General features: G+C 35.1%; 1 protein-coding gene across 2 annotated transcripts in view; it reads left to right on the forward strand.

The window, feature by feature from the left end:
* The window catches only part of STT3B (STT3 oligosaccharyltransferase complex catalytic subunit B), a 98445-nt gene extending 77844 nt beyond the window's left edge, over window positions 1–20601 (forward strand). For both annotated transcript variants that reach the window (XM_079934961.1, XM_079934962.1), the window contains exons 6-16: window positions 975–1073; window positions 2207–2353; window positions 3605–3653; window positions 5039–5193; window positions 7582–7793; window positions 9037–9224; window positions 9948–10119; window positions 10991–11164; window positions 13578–13691; window positions 15711–15923; window positions 18961–20601. In XM_079934961.1, coding sequence (XP_079791087.1) covers window positions 975–1073; window positions 2207–2353; window positions 3605–3653; window positions 5039–5193; window positions 7582–7793; window positions 9037–9224; window positions 9948–10119; window positions 10991–11164; window positions 13578–13691; window positions 15711–15923; window positions 18961–19041 — 1604 coding nt within the window. In that variant the 3' untranslated portion in view covers window positions 19042–20601. The remainder of the gene's footprint in view (window positions 1–974; window positions 1074–2206; window positions 2354–3604; window positions 3654–5038; window positions 5194–7581; window positions 7794–9036; window positions 9225–9947; window positions 10120–10990; window positions 11165–13577; window positions 13692–15710; window positions 15924–18960) is intronic.
* The last annotated feature ends 1309 nt before the right edge of the window (window positions 20602–21910 follow it).

Consider the following 21910-nt stretch of genomic DNA (forward strand, 5'->3'; position numbering starts at 1 on the left):
TGTACAATGTGTAGCATACAGATATGCCTGCTATAACAGTTCTCTTGCAGTTTTTTTTTCTAATAGAGTATTTTATTTGCCAACAACTAAATATTGACTGTACTTCATAAAGTATGTGAGTAAGCTTTATAAATGGAATAATCTTCACATTAACTATTTTACATGAGTTTTAACTCCATTTCTAAATAATTTTTAATTACAGTGATTCCAAATACTTTCACTGTAATCAGCTTGTCTGGTAGTGATCTGTGAACCCCTAAATGCAAAAATAAGTCTGTTATACAAATTGTAGCCCCTCCCCAATTTACCTATACACTTAGGTTGATATAAGCCGAGAATAATATATAGTATATTCAGTGCCAAGAGCAAATAAGTTTCCTTTATTAGATCCTAATAAATTCAGTAACTAGTCTGTTTTATGGCTTGACTTCTGTGTACTTAGTTCTTTTGTTCTTTAATCACATAAAACTTAGTGGATAGACATAAGATTTTTTTTAAAACTGGTTAAGTACTGTACAAAAGTGTTAGGAGATTATAAATAGGGTGTGAATACTTAAAAGCTTTTGAGACAATAGCAGCTATTCGTAATATGATAAGTATTCATTTGGTCATGCATACTTTATTTATGGGTTAATGCCAATAGGAATGGTGTTTACTTATATATTACATAGCTTCTTGGGTTATGTCATTGATTATTAATGATTGAAAAAAAACTTGATTCCATTTTCAGGAGAGTAAAACAGCACCAGTCTCCTTAAAATAGTATTTTTTAAAATGGCAGAAAGAATTTCACGATTTATAATGTATGATTAACCATCAAATATGTATCAAATACAATAGTCACTTCAGTATTCTATTCTTAAAATAAGTTCAGTTAAAACTTTGCTAAAAATATATGAGTTGTGTATATATTTATGTTTGAAGTACTTATTGGTAGTAGTAAATTATCCTTGTTTCCTATTTTGTCTTTATAGCATATAGCACTTTCTATATTGTGGGCTTAATATTATCCATGCAGATACCCTTTGTGGGATTCCAGCCAATCAGAACAAGTGAACACATGGCAGCTGCAGGTATGAAAAATATTTATTTTGTTTCTTCTAAGGAATCTGTGAAGGTATGACTGGCCGACCTTCAGTGGAATGAAGGGTTCTTTTGGGGTTTTGTAGTTGTTTTTAATTTTCATCGTATTGGTTCTAAAACATCACCACTATAAAATATGAATATCATAGAGTTTATCGAGACTTTCTGATACTGTATGCCTAAAAGTGCTTATCTTGCCAGCTGTGACTGTTTTGAAAAAGCAAAACATCCTTTTTTGCAAACACTAAATAACATTTGCTTTGTATAAATTAAATAGTGTATCTGTACACTGAGTTACTGTATCACTGAGTTTTCATTTTACCAAATTTAGATGGAACATTTCATTTTTATGTTCCATACATCTCACTAAAATATTTTATCCATATCTACTAACTGGAATTAATGGCTTTCATATTGATTATAAGGTCATATAATTTCTCTCCCTAAAGCAGAGCATTTTGCCATCATTAATCTCGGTCACAAATAACAAGATACAGTGGGAGATCTGTGAATAAAACTTTATCAGAGATTCTCCACACAAGGTGCATGATCCATAGGAAGTCTGTGGGTAGTTATTTTGTTTGTAGCATTTTATAAATATCAGTATATTTAACTTTCTGAGATGATGTTCCATAGCTTTTATCATCAGATTCTCAGTAAGAATCTTGAACCATCTCCATCCCCCACCCAACTATAAACAGTAACCATATATCAGGATTCTTCTGATCCAGGTCAGTTGTATCCTTCAGTAAATCTGATAATTATTTTTTTAATGATGTTTCTTTATTTTTTAAATTTTTTTTCCTAGAAAACATGTTGCTAAAATATGGGACAAAGGGTGGAATTTAGTGTGCTGAATAGGCTTCAGTTACTGAAATGAGATTTTTCTTGCCTGGTCCATGTATGGGGAGTCTGATCATTTTGAAAAAAATATGTAACACAATTTTTTGGGTGTATTAATTGGTTAACTGTCATTTGACAAAGGAAATGTCAGATCAAATGACTAGTCTCTGATATATGAATGGTACAAGGTATTCTAAGAAGGTCTTCCAAATTAACGTTTGTAAATGTCCTTGGTAAAAATGCTTTGTTGATTACTTATATGAACCTTTTCTTTAATTAGGTGTCTTTGCATTGCTGCAAGCTTATGCTTTCTTGCAGTATCTGAGAGACCGATTAACAAAACAAGAGTTCCAGACCCTGTTCTTTTTGGGTGTATCACTAGCTGCAGGTGCTGTGTTCCTTAGTGTCATCTATTTGACTTATACAGGTAGGTGTCATCACCTGTAGGATATGAATCTTGTCTCTAGGTTATTGCAAAAGATAATTCTTTTTCAAATTTTGTACATGTTGCATTTATCCTAGTAGTTCAAATATTGTGGTTTCTTTACAAACTGTATGAAAATAATAGTCAAAGGTTCTAAAATGTGAATAGCAGTACAAATTTTGATTTTTTTTTTAACAGTATCTTAATTTTGCTGCTTCAGGTTCTGATAAATCCACTTTCAAACATCCTTCTCTTGATGGATGAATAGACCCAAAATGTATAAAATTCAAAGCTTCCAGTATTAACAGTGCAGGTTTACCCTCCCTTGTGTACATATACTCTATCTCCTGATTTTAAACAGTCAACCAGATAAGTTTCAGTCTGCTTCTGGATTCTGAGTTAATTTCTAATCCTGACTCTACTAGTCCCTAGAAATAAGTCAAATTCTTTCTGAAGGTATGTCAAATTAATGTACCAGCCTACGTCATAAAATCATGAAGAATTAATTGACAGGAATAAAAGGCACGAATGTTTAAAATCATCTTTGTGGACTGCCCTGGTGGCACAGTAGTTGGGAGTACACCTGCCAATGCAGGGGACACGAGTTCGAGCCCTGGTCCAGGAAGATCCCGCATGCTGTGGAGCAACTAAGCCCATGTGCCACAACTACTGAGCCTGTACTCTGGAGCCTGTGAGCCACAACTACTGAAGCCCTCGTGCCTAGAGCCTATGCTCCACAACAAGAGAAGCCACCGCAATGAGAAGCCTGTGTACCGCAACAAGGATTAGCCCCCGCTCGATACAACTAGAGAAAGCCCATTCGCAGCAATGAAGATCCAACGCAGCCAAAAATAAGTAAAAGATAAATAAATTTTTTAAAAAATTAAAATCATCTTTGTAATTTATCTAAATTTGGCATACTGGACACCTCACTTTTTAAAATTATCCAATGCTATCTTAATACCTTAGCTTTATTTTACTAGTCAACTAGAGGTTTAAGAGAGAATTGGAAAACGTTCTACAATTTTATCTGTCAACTTGTTGTATTTCTCTGGAAATGTAATGTCCATGGATTTTTTTTTATTTGATCCCTAATCTTATTTTATCTGACTGCCAGCTGTGTGAAATACGTTGTCACCTATTTTTTTAAAAACAAGAATTCTTTTAATATTAGCTTAAATTAATCCATAATAATCAATAAACATAAAAACAGTGAAAAGGCAGATTAATTTCCTCTACACTTTTCCTTCCAAGGTTACATTGCACCGTGGAGTGGCAGGTTTTACTCATTGTGGGATACTGGGTAAGTGCAGATAAGTTATTTGCCCTCATGTTATTTTCCTTTTGTTGTCTGTTCTTTATTAGTATCTCTGTCAATACCTGGGCAACATTTCTAAAGTATCTAGCATGTACTAGTTTAGTAAATGTTGTATTTTGTCTGTTATAATACCTGTTTGGAATTCACCTTTAGTGTGATTATGTAAGTCACATTTCTGTTCATGGGCAACTCCTTATTTTAGTTTTATTTGTTAAAACATTTCAGGTAATGTGTGCCATTTTAGTAATTGATTTTTGTTTTTACCAATGTATTCAAAGTTTCCATCTGTTAGTAATATTTAATTTTTAATCATTAAGGATAGATGCTATGTTATAGCATCTGTATGCCGTAGATATGAAGAAAAATTTAACTTTCTTTTTAATACCACATTATCTAAGTTTCTTGATATTTTTTAACCTATCAAATATACTAGAGAATATTTGTCATGCTTTTTAAGAGTGCTATTATAAAAAGAGTTAGTAAAAAAAAATTAGTTTTAAATTAGCTCAATAATTTTTTATCTCTAGAAATGTTTTCCTAAGGATAAGAAAATATCTCTTGGTGATAATTTACTTCTCTCCCTTGATTCTGCTATTCCATCTTTTTTGTTACTCTTCATGTGGCCGAATAAAAAACCTACCACAATTTATTGAACAGGCCTGCCCTTTGGTGTGATACCAAAAGGGCTCCTGCCCATGACTAATTAAAGGGCATAAGCAAATTATGTATGAATGGCTGAAGCTAATAGACACAAACTTCCAGAGATCAGCCTTTGCATCACCAGAGTTTGAGGGAAAACCCCAGTTGTAGAAGTTAGTTATTCTGATTAGGTTAAAATCCTAGGTTAAATTTTTCTTAGTCATACTTATTCTTGCTTTCAGACTTTAACTGACCACTTTGGAATTTCAGGGAAAATTTGTCCTGTCTTTTCCATTTCCCTCATCAGCCTCTGTGCCATCTCCTTGTTAAGAAAGGTATTGTGGCAATATGATATGTTATCGGATAAGGTATTTCTGCTAGTAATAAGTCCAGAAGATAGTGAAACTCGTTGATGCAAACTTAGAAAAGTACTAAGTTAAAACTGCAAAACAAATTCCTATTTGAGCAAAGATTTTTGTGTTAGAAGTCAGAGCCAACACTTTTATAACTGGCCTTAGATAATTCTGATTTTAGGAGGGGCATATTGGTTTTGGTTTTACCAGTGTATATCAGAATTATTTCCACTCTAGCTGGTTACATTGGAATATACTTTTAAGCAAGAAGAGGTAGGGATAGGAACCATATCTACAATCAGAGAAAGTTTAGTCATCTAAAAGGAACTCCTGTTTTATCATTTACTTTTAAATAATGTTAACTTTTTTTAATACCAGGTATGCAAAAATACACATTCCAATTATTGCGTCAGTGTCTGAGCATCAACCTACAACTTGGGTATCTTTCTTCTTTGATCTACATATTCTTGTGTGTACCTTCCCAGCAGGCCTGTGGTTCTGCATTAAAAATATCAACGATGAAAGAGTATTTGGTAAGAGATTTTTAATAAGTACTTTGATTTATTTATTTTTGTTGAGATTATCACTGCACTCTAAAGTTTTATTTTTCTTTGCTTGACTCTATGCGTATTTAAGATAAACTTTCCTCTTACTTTGCATAAGTGCTTAACTAAGAAAAATTCAGTGAATTTGCATTATATATACTCTAATTATTAACTTTTCATTTTGGACTAGTATATAAATTTTTCATTCAATTTATTGTTTTCTGAGAGGTTAATGTAATTATAGTCTGTGGCTGAGAATTGGAAATTATAACTGTTGACAGAATAGACTTGACTTTATTTTCTCAGTTAAATCCAATCAAGTAGGAAGAAGTTTGCAGGGGCATCCATGATCCAAATTTCAGGGCAAAAGTACATTTTGTAATGGAATAAGAATCACCTTTAAGTAACACCCTCTTGACTGATTTGTGTAATTTCCAACTTACAAGACTTAGATATACAAACTATTTTAAAGGCAGTGTTTAGGATCTGACATTCAAAATATAAATGGACAGAATAAACAGATACCAAACACTTTTATGTAATTCAGTCATCACAAGAAGTATGCTGTGGCTGTTTTGCATTTGATAAAACCTGAAACTGAAAAAGCTTTGTAATATGCACAGGGTCACACAAGCAAATAGTTTGTGCAAGTAGGGGTCCTGGACCATTAGAGACACTCAAAAGTTACTGTTCCAGAGTGAAGTCAGGAGAGATAAAATAGCATCTGCATAGGTTCTAACCAAAGGACGACACTCCTTCTTTTCTGGTTTCTATAGGTCAGTGGTCTCTGGATAAGGCCATGTTAATATTGCATCATTCAAAAAGATTTTAGCTTAGACATATTGCCCGCTCATGACTTAGCAGTCCCAATCCTAGGTATATACCCAAGAGAAGTAAGTGCATGTGTCCCATAAAGGACATGTTTAAGAGTATATACATAGCAACTTTATCCATAATAGCCCTGAATTAGAAACATTCCAAAGGTTATCAGCAGTAGGATAAAGAGATTATGTATTTGTACAGTAGAATACAACACAACAATTAATAAAAGAATAGCATGGGTAATTAAAAGAAACCAGTACAAAAGAGAACATTTTTATATAATTTCATTACTATGAAGTTTAAGAATAAGGAAAACTAAATTATTGCTTTAAAAGTCCAAATAGTGATTACCTTTTTGGACTTTTAAGGTAAAAAAGGGTGGGGGGTGAGGGGAGCAGTTATTGACTGGGAAGAGGCATGAGGGATTCTCCTGAGGAGGTATACAGATGTTCTGTATTTCGATATGGGTGGTAATTACATAGGTGTGTGCATATATAAAAATCCATTGAGATAAACAATATGGTATAATAAATGTATTTTTTAGTCAGGAAAAAAAATGTGAATTAGCTTCAAATGAGATAGGCACCCAAATGACTCATTAACTTTGTAAAGTCATATAGCCTCTAGCCAGAAATGATAGAGCCTTTCCTTGTGGTGAGCACATTATCTGGAAAGCTTTGACTATTGGAAATTACTTCCAATTTTTGTTTTTTAAGTTTCTTGGCAATAACTTTATAAGTTCCTCCTTTGGTAATAAATTATATTCTTCTCATCCCATTCTTACTTTAAAGCAGGCTTTATGCCAGATACTGGCACAGACTTTTCATAGACTTTGATTCTATAAACTTACTGTGCCTAATAATACAATTCACCAAACATGTTTTCATCTGTCAGTTAATGTATTTTTCTAATATGTGATGCTGTTGACAAATAATTGTCTCATTCCCCATAGTAGCTATAATTAAACTTGAAACATGATATGCTTCTCTAAACTGTTGATATGCAGTGTTTATTTTGTCAACACTAGTTATAATTTCTAAATATGACTTTTAAATTGGTTAGCATTATCAATTCAAAAACAATTAGGGCTTCCCTGATGGCACAGTGGTTAAGAATACGCCTGCCAATGCAGGGGACACGGGTTTGAGCCATGGTCTAGGAAGATCCCACATGCCGTGGAGCAACTAAGCCCATGCTCCACAACTTCTGAGCCCACGTGCCACAACTACTGAAGCACACGCACCTAGAGCCTGTGCTCTGCAGCAAGAGAAGCCAACGCAGTGAGAAGCCTGTGCACTGCAACAAAGAGTAGCCCCAGCTTGCCACAACTAGAGAAAGCCTGCGTGCAACAACAAAGACCCAACACAGCCAAAAACAAAATAAATTTATTTTTTTTTAAAAAGTTCCTCTTTAAGTAAATAAATAAATAAAACAGCCCTTTTATGAGATGTTTGTCTGTTTTTAGATTTTGTTTTAAATAGTTTTAAATAGTTAGTGGAGTTTCCAGGGACCCTTTTCTCTTCTGAAGTGTTACGAGAGAACTTGTCTTTGCAGTTGCTCTGTATGCCATCAGTGCTGTCTACTTTGCTGGCGTGATGGTGCGGCTGATGTTGACCTTGACTCCAGTCGTCTGTATGCTGTCTGCAATTGCATTCTCAAATGTTTTTGAGCATTATTTGGGGGATGACATGAAAAGGGAAAACCCACCTGTGGAGGACAGCAGTGATGAGGATGACAAGAGAAACCCAGGAAATTTGTATGATAAGGTGGGAAATCTAAAGTAAGGCCTTTAAAATTTTTACGTGTTTTATTTTTCCACCACAGTAAGAACTTGTATATATTATGAAGGGTGATTAAACAAGAATTTAGTCAAACTATGACATTTCTAGTTGGTCTTTACTGCTTGCCTCAAATTTTGAATCCTGGTTGGTCTTTTCACTCAGAAAGCTGGTGCTCTACTAAATTACATAAAATTTAGCGCTATAAATCCTTCTGAAACAATGTGCAAAGTGCTTATCCTTGAGGTCCATATTCACTGTAAACTTTTAAAATATTTGGTTGACTGAATAGTGATTCACGAGGGGAATAAGTGCCTTAAAAAAACAGTCTCCAGTTCGTTAGCACTAGGTAGCTGGCCCATATAATAATGTAATTCACTTTTAACTTCTCAGCTAACAGAGCAGGATTATATTTGGTGCAAGTGTGGAAAAGACTTAGAATCAGAGCACTTGTCTTGGATGACATAGTAAACTTTATTAACTAGATTTTTAAGTAGCAATAAGCAATGAAGAACTTCGCAGTATATGTATTAATTTTGAAATTTTCTTTCTTTACTATGATAGGTCCAGTATTATTCATACAGATTAGTGCTAATAAGGCACATACCTGCTTTTGTGTTTGTGATGTTTTGTTTTGTGGTTTCTTAATAACTAGCCTTGCAATTTAGAACCTCTGACTGTTCTGTTCTCTGTTCCGTGAGGTTTTTGTTTTGTTTTCAAAAATGTAATCTTGATTTTAACAAGTCTGTTGGTTTGGGGTTTGGAAATTAGAAAACTGATTCTGATAATGCAGGTTTTTCCTATACTAAAGTCCTACATGGTCTGGATTATAGCCGGATATTGCTGTTTTCACGGTGAGGAATTCAGATTTTTTATAAGAAAAGGTGGCCAGCATGAGACCATTTGGTTATCTCCTTTGTATTTACATAAAACATAAGGACAGTTGAGTTTGAAAGCAGCTTCTTACTGGAGATTTTTTGCTCTGCAACCTGCTCCTGGATTGGGTTTAGTTCCAGGAAGCCTTCTCATTCACATTTGACTTTAGAATTCACCTTGATAATTTTTAGAAAATGTTGTATGACCCACACGAGAATTCCTGATGGTTATACATTTTCCTTCTGAAAGAATTAAATTGATAGATAACATTCTCCCAACCTTCTCCCTTTTGAGTGTCTTAATGAAAGCAAGTCAAATGATGAATTTGTCTCATCAGTTTTTTTTGCATTTTCAGGCAGGTAAAGTGAGGAAGCATGTAACTGAACAGGAAAAAACTGAAGAGGGATTAGGTCCTAATATAAAAAGCATTGTTACCATGTTGATGCTGATGCTGTTGATGATGTTTGCAGTCCACTGTACCTGGGTCACAAGCAATGCCTACTCCAGCCCAAGTGTGGTCCTGGCCTCTTACAATCATGACGGGTAAGAAGACAACTTGACTACAAGAGGATTTTATACCTACCTTTTTTTCCTGTCTCAAAAGATAGAATTCAAAGATGTTTGTGAAGCTCTGCATTTGAATCTGCTGTGCTTTTCTTGTGACCTTTCCCCTGCCCGTCCCCTTTGGTAGAAGTAGGTAATAATCATTGTATTTCATGCTCTTTTCCAAAATATCTTTGCATATATAACATACACATTAGTCTTTCTCAAAGTGTTGTGCTTGGACACAGCATCATCATTACCAGGAAATCCTTTAGAAATGTAAATTCTTGACCCCACCCCAGTGTGTGAATGAGAAACCTGGGGGTGAGACTCAGTGATCTGTGGTTTAATAAGCCCCCCTGGTGATCTGATACAGCTACAGTTTAAGAACAGCTGGTTTATGTACTGCAACCCCGCATTCCCACTCCAGCTTCTGCTTCACTTGGGTGCTCATTAGACTTGCCCAGTATCAGGCTCCACCCCAGAACTACTAAACCAGAATTTGCTTTTTTACAAGATGGCCTGGTGGTTTGTATGCATATTAAAGTCTAAGAAGCACTAGTCTAGCTCTCCATTGATTTTTTTTTTTCTCCCTACCATGGAGGCTTTTAACTACCATCCTTAAAATATGAAATTACTTAGTGGCTTGGCACCTCAAGGTTTTAAGTTACCATCTTCACACTTCCAAGATATCATTTAAAAGAATATTGTGATTGTTTTCAGCACCAGGAATATCTTAGATGATTTTAGAGAAGCTTACTTTTGGCTGAGGCAAAATACAGATGAACATGCCCGAGTGATGTCTTGGTGGGATTATGGCTATCAAATAGCTGGGATGGCTAACAGAACTACTTTGGTGGATAATAACACCTGGAATAACAGCCACATAGCACTGGTAAGAATTTGATCAACAAAAGATCAAAAGTTACAAACCTTTATTCACTACTTAGCAATCAGACTTCACTTGTGATTAAGTAGGAAAAATGTGGGTGAAAGTACTCTTTGCTTGCTGAATTTTGAACATACTTCTCTACATATTTATTCAACAAAGTGAGTTCAAGGTATGCTTATTTTGTTTTTAAGAATAGAATTTATTTAAGTATCATTCAGAATTGTAGGCTGTTTGCTGGAGAATAGGCAAAATCTGAAACTTAAAATATTATATTTGTCTTGTATTTTCCATTTCATAAGAAAAGTATTTGCAAATATGTAAAACAAATGCACTGTGTTTTATGGGCATGCAAATTATGTTCGCTCTAGCTATTAAATAACTAATTTACATTAATTAAAGTAATCACCTCTCTGTTCTTTAAAGATTTTAAATAGATAACTGGGCGTTAGCCAAATGAATTCTCTTTGTATTAGTGTTGTAACTAATCATTAGATGTTTAGTAAACTGAAGAGAAGAATATATTTGTGCTAGCTAGATGGATGGTCATCCTCGGCCTGAGGTTATGAGAAGTTCTACTTCTTTTAAGCTTGCCTGCTTTCATATTAAAATGTTAATTTCATGAGACCTAATTATTAGCAAAATATTAGAGCATGTATTTCTGATTTTGACATTTCTGCTATAATTGGTTGTAGTAAGTGAGGTGCTTATAAATCTCAGTAAATCTGTTGAATTCATAGCAAATCATTTTTATAAAAAAGTCCATGTAAATCAAACTCTTGAGATGCATTCCATCTTAAAGTAAAAGTGTACGTCCATTTTTATTTTTAGTGTATTTTGGGACTAAGTACACCCATTCTCATTTTTTATTCTGTAGGTGGGAAAAGCCATGTCTTCAAATGAAACAGCAGCCTATAAAATCATGAGGAGTCTGGATGTAGATTATGTTTTGGTTATTTTTGGAGGGGTTATTGGGTATTCTGGTGATGATATCAACAAATTTCTCTGGATGGTTAGGATAGCTGAAGGGGAACATCCAAAAGACATTCGGGTAAGAAACTAGGTCGTTCTCGGTGTGTGAAAGACAGCTCCCAGTAGCCCTCTTACCTTGTTAATTGCATTGTGTTTGTTTTCATTATCCTATCCCCCAAATTAGTTCTTCAGTCTGACTTTACTGTTTATTAAAGATACCATAAGCATTTTCCCAGGTTTAAAACTTTGGAAACTCATACCTGGTACTTCCATTCTCCCCTACAAAGCAATCCCTTGTCAAAATTCTTGCCTTTACTCCTTACAGCCTGTCACTTCTGCCCTTTCCTTCCATTTTCATTGCTTCCACTCTGGCATTGACCCCTATGCTCGTAAACCTGAAATAGGACAGTAGCCTTGAACTTGCTATCTTTGCCTTAGTCTTGTTCCCTCTCCCAGTCTAACATGACGTTGATCATGTAACTTCCCAGCTTTTTTTTTTTTTTTTTTTAAGCCTTCATTAGTTTAAGGAAAGGGGCCTTGAAACCAGACAGACATGAGTTGGAACTAAACCCTGCCACTGCCAGCTTGGTGCTATGGGCAAGTTGTTTTTCAGCCAGTCAGCATTATATGCTTTGAGCACTAGGTCTTGTTCTAGGTTCTAGTGTTATAATTGTGATTACGGCTGTTTCAGTTGATCACTAACAGATGCCAGGAATAATTCATTTGTACTGCTGTTATGAGAATTTATAGTAACATAGATGAAACCTCAGCCTAGTGGCTGGTTTGAAATAATCATAATGATGATTGAAATAATGAAGCAGTGGTATGAAATCCAAACGCTTTAGCTCAGAATGCACAACCCCTTAATACTTCACTTTCCTTTGCTGGCCTCTTGTCCTTCTATCACCTTTTTCTACTCTGTCGATCTACTCTAGCCCGTGAAACTTGCCTCGTGGTTTCTTTCCTTGGCTCATCTGACACACGTGTTTATACAGTTTTCTTCTTGGAGTACCTTCCCTACCACAGATTAGTCCCCTCTCCAGAAGCCCTTCTCTGGTGCATTATCAGATCACATCCAGCCTGGTTTGTAGGTAGATTCTGTTGTATCTCTCCCACTCAGCTGTGAGCTCAGAGAGGTTGGGCACCCAGCACTGTGGTTTACGTGGTGAAGGCACAAAAGATGAGAGTAAGATTCACTGCTGATCCAGAATAAAAGAACCTTTTGGGAAAATGTATGAATGTGTTTTATGTGACAGGGATGAAGTCGAGTAAAGCCCCAGATTTCTTGTTTAAGTGTAAATGCTGTGACATTTCCCCTTAACTACGATTAATAAACAGTATTACCTTATGTTAAATTGGTCTTAATTTAATCCTCCTAGTATATAATTTTCATTTGTGCATTTGCTTTAGCAGTGTTAAAACTGACGTGGTAGATCCAGATATATGCTTTGAACCATTTATATAGAGAAAAATCCTAAATTCCTATGCTTTGTGAATAGGTAATTTACACATTCACATGGTTCAAAAAATAAAATATAAAGGGATATACAGTAAAAGTTTACACCCCCCACCCCAAGAAAAGGAAAAGAAAAAAGTCCATGGTAGTCTCTTACTATTTTCTTATGATTCTTATTGAAGCAGATAACTAGTAGCAAAATATACACCTTGTTCTTGCTTTTTTTACTTTACAATATATTATGGAGATCTTATGGGGATGCTTCTTCATTCCTTTTTTTTTTATATCTGCATAGTGTCTTCCATTGTGTGTGTGCACCATGATTTATTTAACCTGTCCCTGTTAATGGACATTTAGGTTGATTGCAGTTTTTTAATCTCATAAACAGTGGTGCGATAAATAACTTTCTACACTCATCATTTTGCCCATGTATAAGTATCTCTGTAGGATAAATTCCTAGATGAGGAATTTCTATCGATGGTGTCAGATTAGCCCTCTTAGAGGTTAATTCATAAATTTGATGAACTCCCAATAAAAATTCCTACAGAAGTTTTCTAAACATTCCCCTCTGAACTAAAGAACTGATTTTAAAAGTTCATATGGAAAAATAAAGAACAAATTTAGTTGGCCTACCTGATATTAAATCATGGTATTGGTACCTTTTTTTTTCTTAAATTATTGAGGTTTTATTATAACATGGTTTAAAATCTGGTAGAATTAATTAATAATCGCCCTCCCTCACTCTAACAGACTATTGTTCTTTTTCTCTGTGTTTTGGATACTCTTGTTTATTTCCTATAAATGATTTCTATACTGAGCTTTAAAAAACACCCATGATAGTTTTGTGGGTTTTTTAAGAGATGACATTAAATTTATAAATTCGTCTTCTGATACTATATTTTTTTGAGATGTAACTAAATATGGCTTTATGAAGATACCTCAAAAGTTAGTTCTTATGGGGAAATGAAAAGGGGGAACCTGTAGCTTTGAATTGGTTATATTAAACTGACACAAACTTCTGGATTCTTTCCTGTAGGAAAGTGACTATTTCACCCCACAAGGAGAATTCCGTGTAGACAAAGCAGGATCCCCTACTTTGTTGAATTGCCTTATGTATAAAATGTCGTACTACAGATTTGGAGAAATGCAGGTTAGTTACATCAATTTTTCTATAATCTTTATTCAAAGGAATATTAAGTAGCCTTGTTTGACTCTAAAAAACAGGATAATGATGTTTTGGTTGCGCTGTAAAGAAAAATGTGCTCATCTAAAGATTCTTTTCTCTATTAAATTTAATTTCTGAAACTTGTATGTAAAAAACGAGGAAATATTTTTTAGATCAAAGATTTCCTTCCAAAATTGTTAATTAACATAGGCTCAAATCCATTCTTTGTTTGCCATCTCACTTTTCAACTTCATGCTTTTGGAAGACCAGGGAGAGGTCTTCCAGCTGGGAAGCAGTGTGATCTTAAGTAGTTTAACTTCACAGCCTAGTGGGGGAAAGCTTGAAATTAAAGAGATGAATTATTTAGTCACTTCATATATTCACTGTTTCCCTGTTCTCCATTACCACAGAGAGCTAGGACTCTCTGGGTCAGAGTTTTCCCAGAAAATTGGAATGATATGGTACAAAAGATTAAGAGTCAACAAAAATGAGTGAATGGGCAAAGAGGCATCGTGGCAAAAAGAACAGATAATGGACTGTCACAACACCTGGGTTCCAGATCTGGCTCTGTCAGGTCACATAACCCTTGGACAAGTCACATTCTCTCTGGACTTGTTTTTTTCCTTGTCTGTGTATAATGGGGGTTGGACTGATGGCTTCTATGATTCTTCATAGCTCTCAGATTGCGTGACTGTCATACCAAGTTACACCTTCATACTAAGGTCACATCAATGGCAGAGGAAAAATTGCTTGTTTAATTTTATACAAATACCAGGGATCGAGATAATGTTTCAGCATTATTCGCTTGGAATTACTCTACAGGTGGCTCTGAAAAAACAGACAAAAATTTTACTACCAGATTTACGTTTTTGTTTGTGTTTTCTTTGAAGGCCACTGCCTGGTCTCTAAACTCATGCTAAGAAAGAAGCAACTTAAGCCATAATAATTAGCTACCTCAGAAAATGGGTGAAAGATTAGTTTCTCTGTTCACTAATGAGAGCATTGAAGGACTTTTTTTTTCTGTCACGTTTATCAAGAGCTCCAAGCCATGCCTGTAGCATGCATTCATTTTGATGCCTTTCCCTGCTCGAGAATAATATGTTTAAGACATGAGGTATATAACTTTGCTCTTGTATAGATGTGCAATAACAAGTTATTCTCGCACTGGAGGAGATTTGGTTTTTGGATTTATATTTAAGTTGAATTCATTTAAGTTCTGTGTGGCAACATATAAACTTAGTCTGAGAATTTCTTAAAATCTTCTCCCGTCCCTCCATTTTTTCCTCCTTTCATTCTTGGTTAATCTTCCCATGGTTTGGCTTGTCTGACTTCCTTTGTAGTTCCCAATTTCAGGTTGGTTAGCATCACTGCTTTACTTGTGCATTGATTTAACAAGTAATGCTGGTAAGATAGAGCCACACTGAATAAGGTAAAGTCATCATGCAGCTTACATCCTGTTGGAGGATATAGGTAATTTTAAAGATAAATAAAAACCTTAGCAACAAACACTATAGAGTAAAAGAATAAGGAATCAATGGAGGAGACTTCGCAACCATCAATCTCAAGAAAATATTTATCTGAAGGGATGGTATTTGGGCTGAGACCAAAGGATAGAAAGGGGACCAGCCATGCAAAATCACTGAATGAAGAACTTTGAGGTTGAAAGAGTAGATAGTATAGTGCAAGGCCCTGGGGCAGAAAAGCAGGCCCTTCTGTGTGTTTTCTCTGAATACCTATAAGAAGGGCTTTAATGGATTTTATCTTGCTATTGGTTTTTTTATGCCTGTGGGCTGTTCATCCACTCTAAGGGTTCATTTAGTTTCTCTCTTGCAGAGTTTTTCCTATCTGGTTAGCAACATATAAGAACTGTTACAATATATTGCTCTGATTGTGTTTTCCTAGTTTAAAAGGAGAAAGTTTTACTCTGCTGCTAACATTTACTACCTTCTAATATTGCAAGCTTTCCAATATGGTTAACATCCAATACTAATGTCACTTTTGCAGCTGGATTTCCGTACACCCCCAGGTTTTGATCGAACACGTAATGCTGAGATTGGAAACAAGGACATTAAATTCAAGCATTTGGAGGAGGCCTTTACATCAGAGCACTGGCTTGTAAGGATATATAAAGTGAAAGCACCCGATAACAGGGAGACACTAGACCACAAACCTCGAGTAACCAACATTTTCCCAAAACAGAAGTATTTGTCAAAGAAGGTGGGTGCCAAATGAAGTCATGTTTATGAAAGGGTAACTCCATATATACACTAGTATGTATAAAAGGGATAACTAATAAGAACCTGCTGTATAAAAAATAAATAAATAAAATTCAAATAAAAGAGAAAAAAAGGGTAACTCAAGATTGGTTGGTTTGACTGATAAATAATTACTGAAAATTGCGAATAAATTTTCATTTGCCAGATGAATAAAGACCAAGGCTTATATACAAAGTAGATATAAAGCCAACCTGCTGAGGGCAGTCCTTGCAAACTCAGCACTTCGGGTACCCCAAGCAGCAACTGTTCTGGATAGTTCTTGATAGGGAAGAGTGGTTATCAGTGAACCAAGCTAAGATTTTCCAGAGGCATTCTGGCTTTAGCTTGTGCCACTCCCATTAGTACGACTTGTTTGTAAAGTGAGATGTGTCTGTGGCTTCTGAACCTTTGTGAAAGTAAAAATGCCAAACAAGTAATAACAGTTGTGATTCGTTCATCATCTTTTGGTCAAAGCAAATTTATATAGCATTTTCATGTTCCGTTCTAGTACGACGTTACTGTATTATTCATTGAATAAAAAATAAACTTGAGTTGGTTTGAGTCTTGAATGAAAATAAATCATTTATCTTAAGATAATTATTTTTAAATGTAATTGTCATGACAAAGCTTGTAGGTAGAATTATGATGATGAGACTATTGGCAGTCCTTTTGTAATAAATAATAAGATATGAAGTCTTTTACTGGAGGTCATTATGGCTCACTTAAGCCAAATAGATCTAATCTTTGCTATAAAAGCTACTGAAAAATGAGTATTTATATGGTTGGCCCTCTGTGGGAGATGGAAAATAATGAGCAGTTAGAAGAAATATTAAGATTGTATTTTAAGGTACTACTCTTATAATACTAATTGTTATTAGACTGATCTCAGTCTTAAATCTTGAAAGATACTTAGGTGTACATTGCTCAGATCAGTTATTTGAAATCATTGAAGGAATTGTCTTATCCCTTTGTATTACTTAAAATATACTACAGATATATTCAGAATACAGATCATTTCAATTTGTACTATAAAGTGCTGAATATTAACTGTATGGTATGTAAATAGAAACTTTAACTGAATACTTTCTGTGCCAGGAATAGGTTACCATATCTAGACTAACGTATTTAAATAAGTCACAGAGAGCTGGCACTCACTGTGTCGTCATATCAAGTGATCTGGTGTCTCATAGGCACGTGGTAGGAGAAACTGATGAGTCACATCAGTGCAGAAGTCAGAACAAATGCTGACAGTCTGAAGGCAGTCACTCCTAAGACATCTCAGCCCAGTTATGAAAACAAGGCATTGAACTTGCTGTATAACTGTTGATAGTGAAGTTTCTTAATCTGACCTCTTTGTCTTCTCATCATTTCCCCCAAATAAGTGAATGGATAAATAAAAATCCATCTGTCTTGTATGCCAAAAACATATTCTATTAGCCAACAACCTGGATCTAGTATTTCTGGTTTCCATGGCTTTATACTCAGTTTTGTAGTAGCAGGAATGCTTTTTATTTGTTTTGCTTTCCTCTCTCCAGCCCAGTTTTTATTTGGGGGGTTGAAGGGGGTGTGAGTGAGTACAGCAGCCACTTCCTGCCACTGCCAAGCTGACATGGCTGAGGCACTGGGAATTGTAGTCCAGGGCTGCATGGCTCACCTGCTCCTAGAGAGAAAACACCCTGAGGACCTAGATACATACGTGCAGAGACCTGGGGCATTTTACAGGATCTCATAGAAAAGGTTTCAAGTTAGAAATAATGTAGGTGATGATGATAAAGAAACCAACTCCTTGGCCTGGTTTGAATTTTTACAAATTGTGTCCTCTGAAATTCTTTACTTTTTGCCCTAATAAAGTAAGTTAATAATAAGGTAACATATATTGTGGGCAAGTTAGCAGTAGCTAATTTTTGTGACCTTAAGAAGGATTGCATTCTGCCTTGTATTTTTGTCACTGTTAGAAAAAAATTATAAATTGTTTTAAACTGAACATCATAATATATGTACACGACATAGCATTTGCCAGAGTTTCTGAAACCTCCAAAAGTTGTATTTAAATGTGAGAATTGAATTGAGGGGTCAATCTCCTGAGTCTTGACCTGCTGCTAACCCAGTGCTTTGACTGATGCCTTAAAGTACTAATTTCCAAGAAATTTGCTTTTTTCAGTATCTATGAATATGTCAGATTGTCAGATCCATGTCCTATATTGATTTATCTTTGTGAGACTCTAAAATAGCAAACATTTTTGCAGTAATTTCTATCACCACATTTGTAGTAATTTATTTCTTACACCACAGACATCAGCTGACAGTATTTTAAGTGGAATCCTGAAGTGTTAAGAAAAATGAAAAATATCTTAGTTTTTTAAAGATCTGTGATGCTCAAGGAATGTTATGGGTTTTTTTTTCTTGGTGTTTGGGTTTTGTTTTAATATTTAAGTGCTTATTTTCCTACCTAAATTGGAGAATGTGCCAAGTAACTTTATTTCTCTTTATTTTTGTAGATAGGTATAATCATCCTCCTTTTTTACAGATAAGAAAATCGGGGCTCCAAAAGTTACTAAGTTAATTTGTATTTCTGACACAGCTAATTCTTGGAAACTAAACTAGGAGCACCATTAACATTTTCTGAATCCTTAGTCTAGTTATATATTCTATCATGCCTGGAAATGTGAGTAATTATTACACCTGAGCATTTAGTGGTTGAGAGGGGAGGTGGGGATTCATTCACTTGATGGTGAGGAATGTATGACAGGCATTTGAGGACTGCTGTGGTCGTCCTTCATCTTAAAGGTGAGGACCTAGTCCAGTTCATCTTGGATCTCAGCATCCTTGGCATAGAGCAGTTCATGGTGCTCATTGACTGTTTCAAGGAGTCCAGCCCTAGGAAGATCTGAGGGATTATAAAGACAGTCTTCATCATTCTGCAGTAAACCATGTGTGTATCTGTAGTTTTAATCCGTAGGAAACCTGCACTAACACCATGTGTTCTGTTTTCTTTTTAGACTGCGAAAAGGAAGCGTGGCTACATTAAGAATAAACTAGTTTTTAAGAAAGGCAAGAAAATATCTAAGAAGACTGTTTAAATATACTGTTCTGGTTCCTAACTTGAAGCAGATGTCCTTGTGAGAACCGGTCTTTGCCTTTAGCTCATGTCATGTTTCACAGCGACGGAGGGTACAGAACCATCGCTGGAACCATCACTGGTCCAGGTTAATGTACAAAACTTTCTGGCAATGCCTGATTTAAAAAATAAAATTGGCTTACTGAGAACAGCTGTTTTTGATTTGTAATGTGAAGCAAGACAGAGCACTGCTGTAAATGTCTAACAGCAGATTTTTTTTTTTACTGGTACATGTTATCCTTCAAATCTGAGAATTTGGACTAATGGCACCAAAGAACCCTCTAATTTGGTCCCTGGCACATGCATACTTGTCAATGTTTTTATTCTTTTACAAGATTTTATTTGAATTACCCAGATAGCAATACGTAAAATACGAATGACAAAATGTGATGCAAGCTTCTTGAACCAGTAAACTAGTACGGTCTGAGAAAGAGGTATTAGAAAAATAATTATACTTCCTTGAACTATATTTATTTTCATGTTTCTCCAGTGCAAAGAATGTTTCATCAAATGTACATTTTCTATTGCTTACTGTTTGCTCTGAGAAGAAGCTGCTGTTTCAAAGATGGACCTGTAACTAATCGATTCAAAGTTTTTTTTTTTTATGTTGAAACATTATTGCTGCTGTTAGCAGTTGTTTTCACCAGGTACTTACAGAGCAGATCTCATACGTTGTTCATTCAAGGGCTAAATTTATATCCTTTGGAAATCATGGCAACTGCACAGGATGTTGCTAATTACCAGGATTGGGTTTGGTATCTTAGTCCTGAGGTTAGCACTTTGTTTACATGCAAAAGATTAAGGAAGAAACCCTTAAAGTGGACAGGTAGCCAAAGTTCATTTTGTGTGATTCTTCAAAATGACAAAGGATTTGTAAAGTTCGCCTGGATTTCTCTCATTTTTATAACAGTTTCATCCATCACAGTGATTTTGTCCTCTGCTCCATATTTTGTTAGTCCCTTAGGCATTTGATGAAACACTCTTTAATGCTATATGCATTTTCTTATTTTTATTAAAAATGTGACAATTGTCCAAAAAAATGCACTAAAATATAAATGGAGATTGAACATGTTCACTTTCCGTCTCATAGGCAACTTTATATAGACTTGAAAATTTTCTCCTGTTTAGTAAAAGTGAAAGAGAAAGGGTTTTTCCTGCCACAGGATATCTTTTTTTTATATAAACAAGTATAATTTACACCACTGCTTTTGGTGGAAAAGTGCAGAATAGTATGTAACTTTTATGAAGAAAAGTGTAATTTACAATATTCATTGAGAATGTTACTGCTGATTTTCTTTTCCAAAGTGTAGAATATTCTTTGATTTATAGAATCCATTTTTGACCCAGATGATGGTTCTTTTACATACCAATAAAATGGTTGAACCTTTTCACAATAAAAGTGTAACTAAATCTGGATTTCTGATACCTTGTCATTTGGAGGATTTTATTTTACTTTGTTGCTTTAAAATTCAGTGCAGAGAAGTTGTTGACTGTAGGGAAAATAAAGTTAATTCAAATTTTGTGTTAAGTGTTGTCTTTTATACATCTTTTATTTTTGAAAGGACTAACAGTATTGAACACATACTTCCTTCTTGTTCACTTTTACAAAGGTTTTAGAGAACACGTGTAGGAAAAGTGCTAGATTAGTTCAACTTAGGTCTAAGGTCTAAGTTGAACTAATCTATTATTTATTTTGCCTTCCTTTCCACCCCAGAGTGAAAATTTCATTTTGACTTTTTATGGGTGAGTGAGGGGAAGACACCTAGCCAAATAAGAATTTAATCTCCATGTAAATGAGGCTAGGACTCTAACAAAAAAGCCCTGCTCTGTAAGTTCCGATATTTAATCAGCCAAGTCTTGTATAGTTTTCTCATTAAGAGCAGGAATGATCTCTCACCTTTTCCAGTTTTAGGGAACCCCATTTTGGTTCAGTGGATTGCCTCAGCAAAAACTATATTGTAACCACACTTGAGATTTTATTGTAACAGAAAAGTGAAATTATAGACAGTAAAACAGCTTTTATTTTTATTCCACATCTTAGAATTGAACAAGCTGAGTGCTTTGTAGTATAAATAAGGCAGTGAGGCAGCAAGTCCAAAGATAAAGTTTATTTTTCAAACTTAACGTCCTTATCTACTTACTTGAGTTTGCATTTGTAGAGTTTTAACTTCGAGTCCCCAGGCCACGACCAAAAGGCCAGAGAACTAGATGGTATAAAAGCAGCCTATAGGGTGTTATCGTTTCCATAGCTTAAGGTCATAAGATTATGAAATCTGGACCCTCTGCACACTTTTTTAAAATGGTAGTAAAATATATAACATAAAATTTACTATCTTAACCATTTTAAAGATGTACAGTTCAGTAGTGTTGAGTACATTCACATTGTTGTGCAACCCTCTCCGAATTTCCTCCTTTGGAATGGGTGCTGCTGGATGTGGGTGCTATCAGACCCCCTGCCTTGTTACCCAGGCCTCACTGAGGTAGGTGGAGTCATGAATGAATGTAGAAACAGCTCTCTGTTAGAAATGGCAGGTGTCTGAAATGAAAAAGTAATCCTTCTTTTGGTGTGAGGTGTGACACCGGGAAGACAAAAATGTACATCTTAGCAAATTACCACAAGACAAGCAACTTTGTAACCACAACTCAGATCAAGAGAACAACACTGCCAGGACTCCAGAAGCTTCCTCATGCTCCCACTTGGTCACTGGCCTGTCCTACTTGCCCCTCTAGGAGGTAATCAGTCTCCTAGGTTTTACAGTAATTTCTGTTTCTAAACATATTTAATTGTACATGTTCTTTGAACAATAAAATGGAATCAAATGTATTTTTTT

The sequence above is a fragment of the Stenella coeruleoalba genome (assembly GCF_951394435.1).
Source record: "Stenella coeruleoalba genome assembly, chromosome: 10".
Taxonomy (NCBI): domain Eukaryota; kingdom Metazoa; phylum Chordata; class Mammalia; order Artiodactyla; family Delphinidae; genus Stenella; species Stenella coeruleoalba.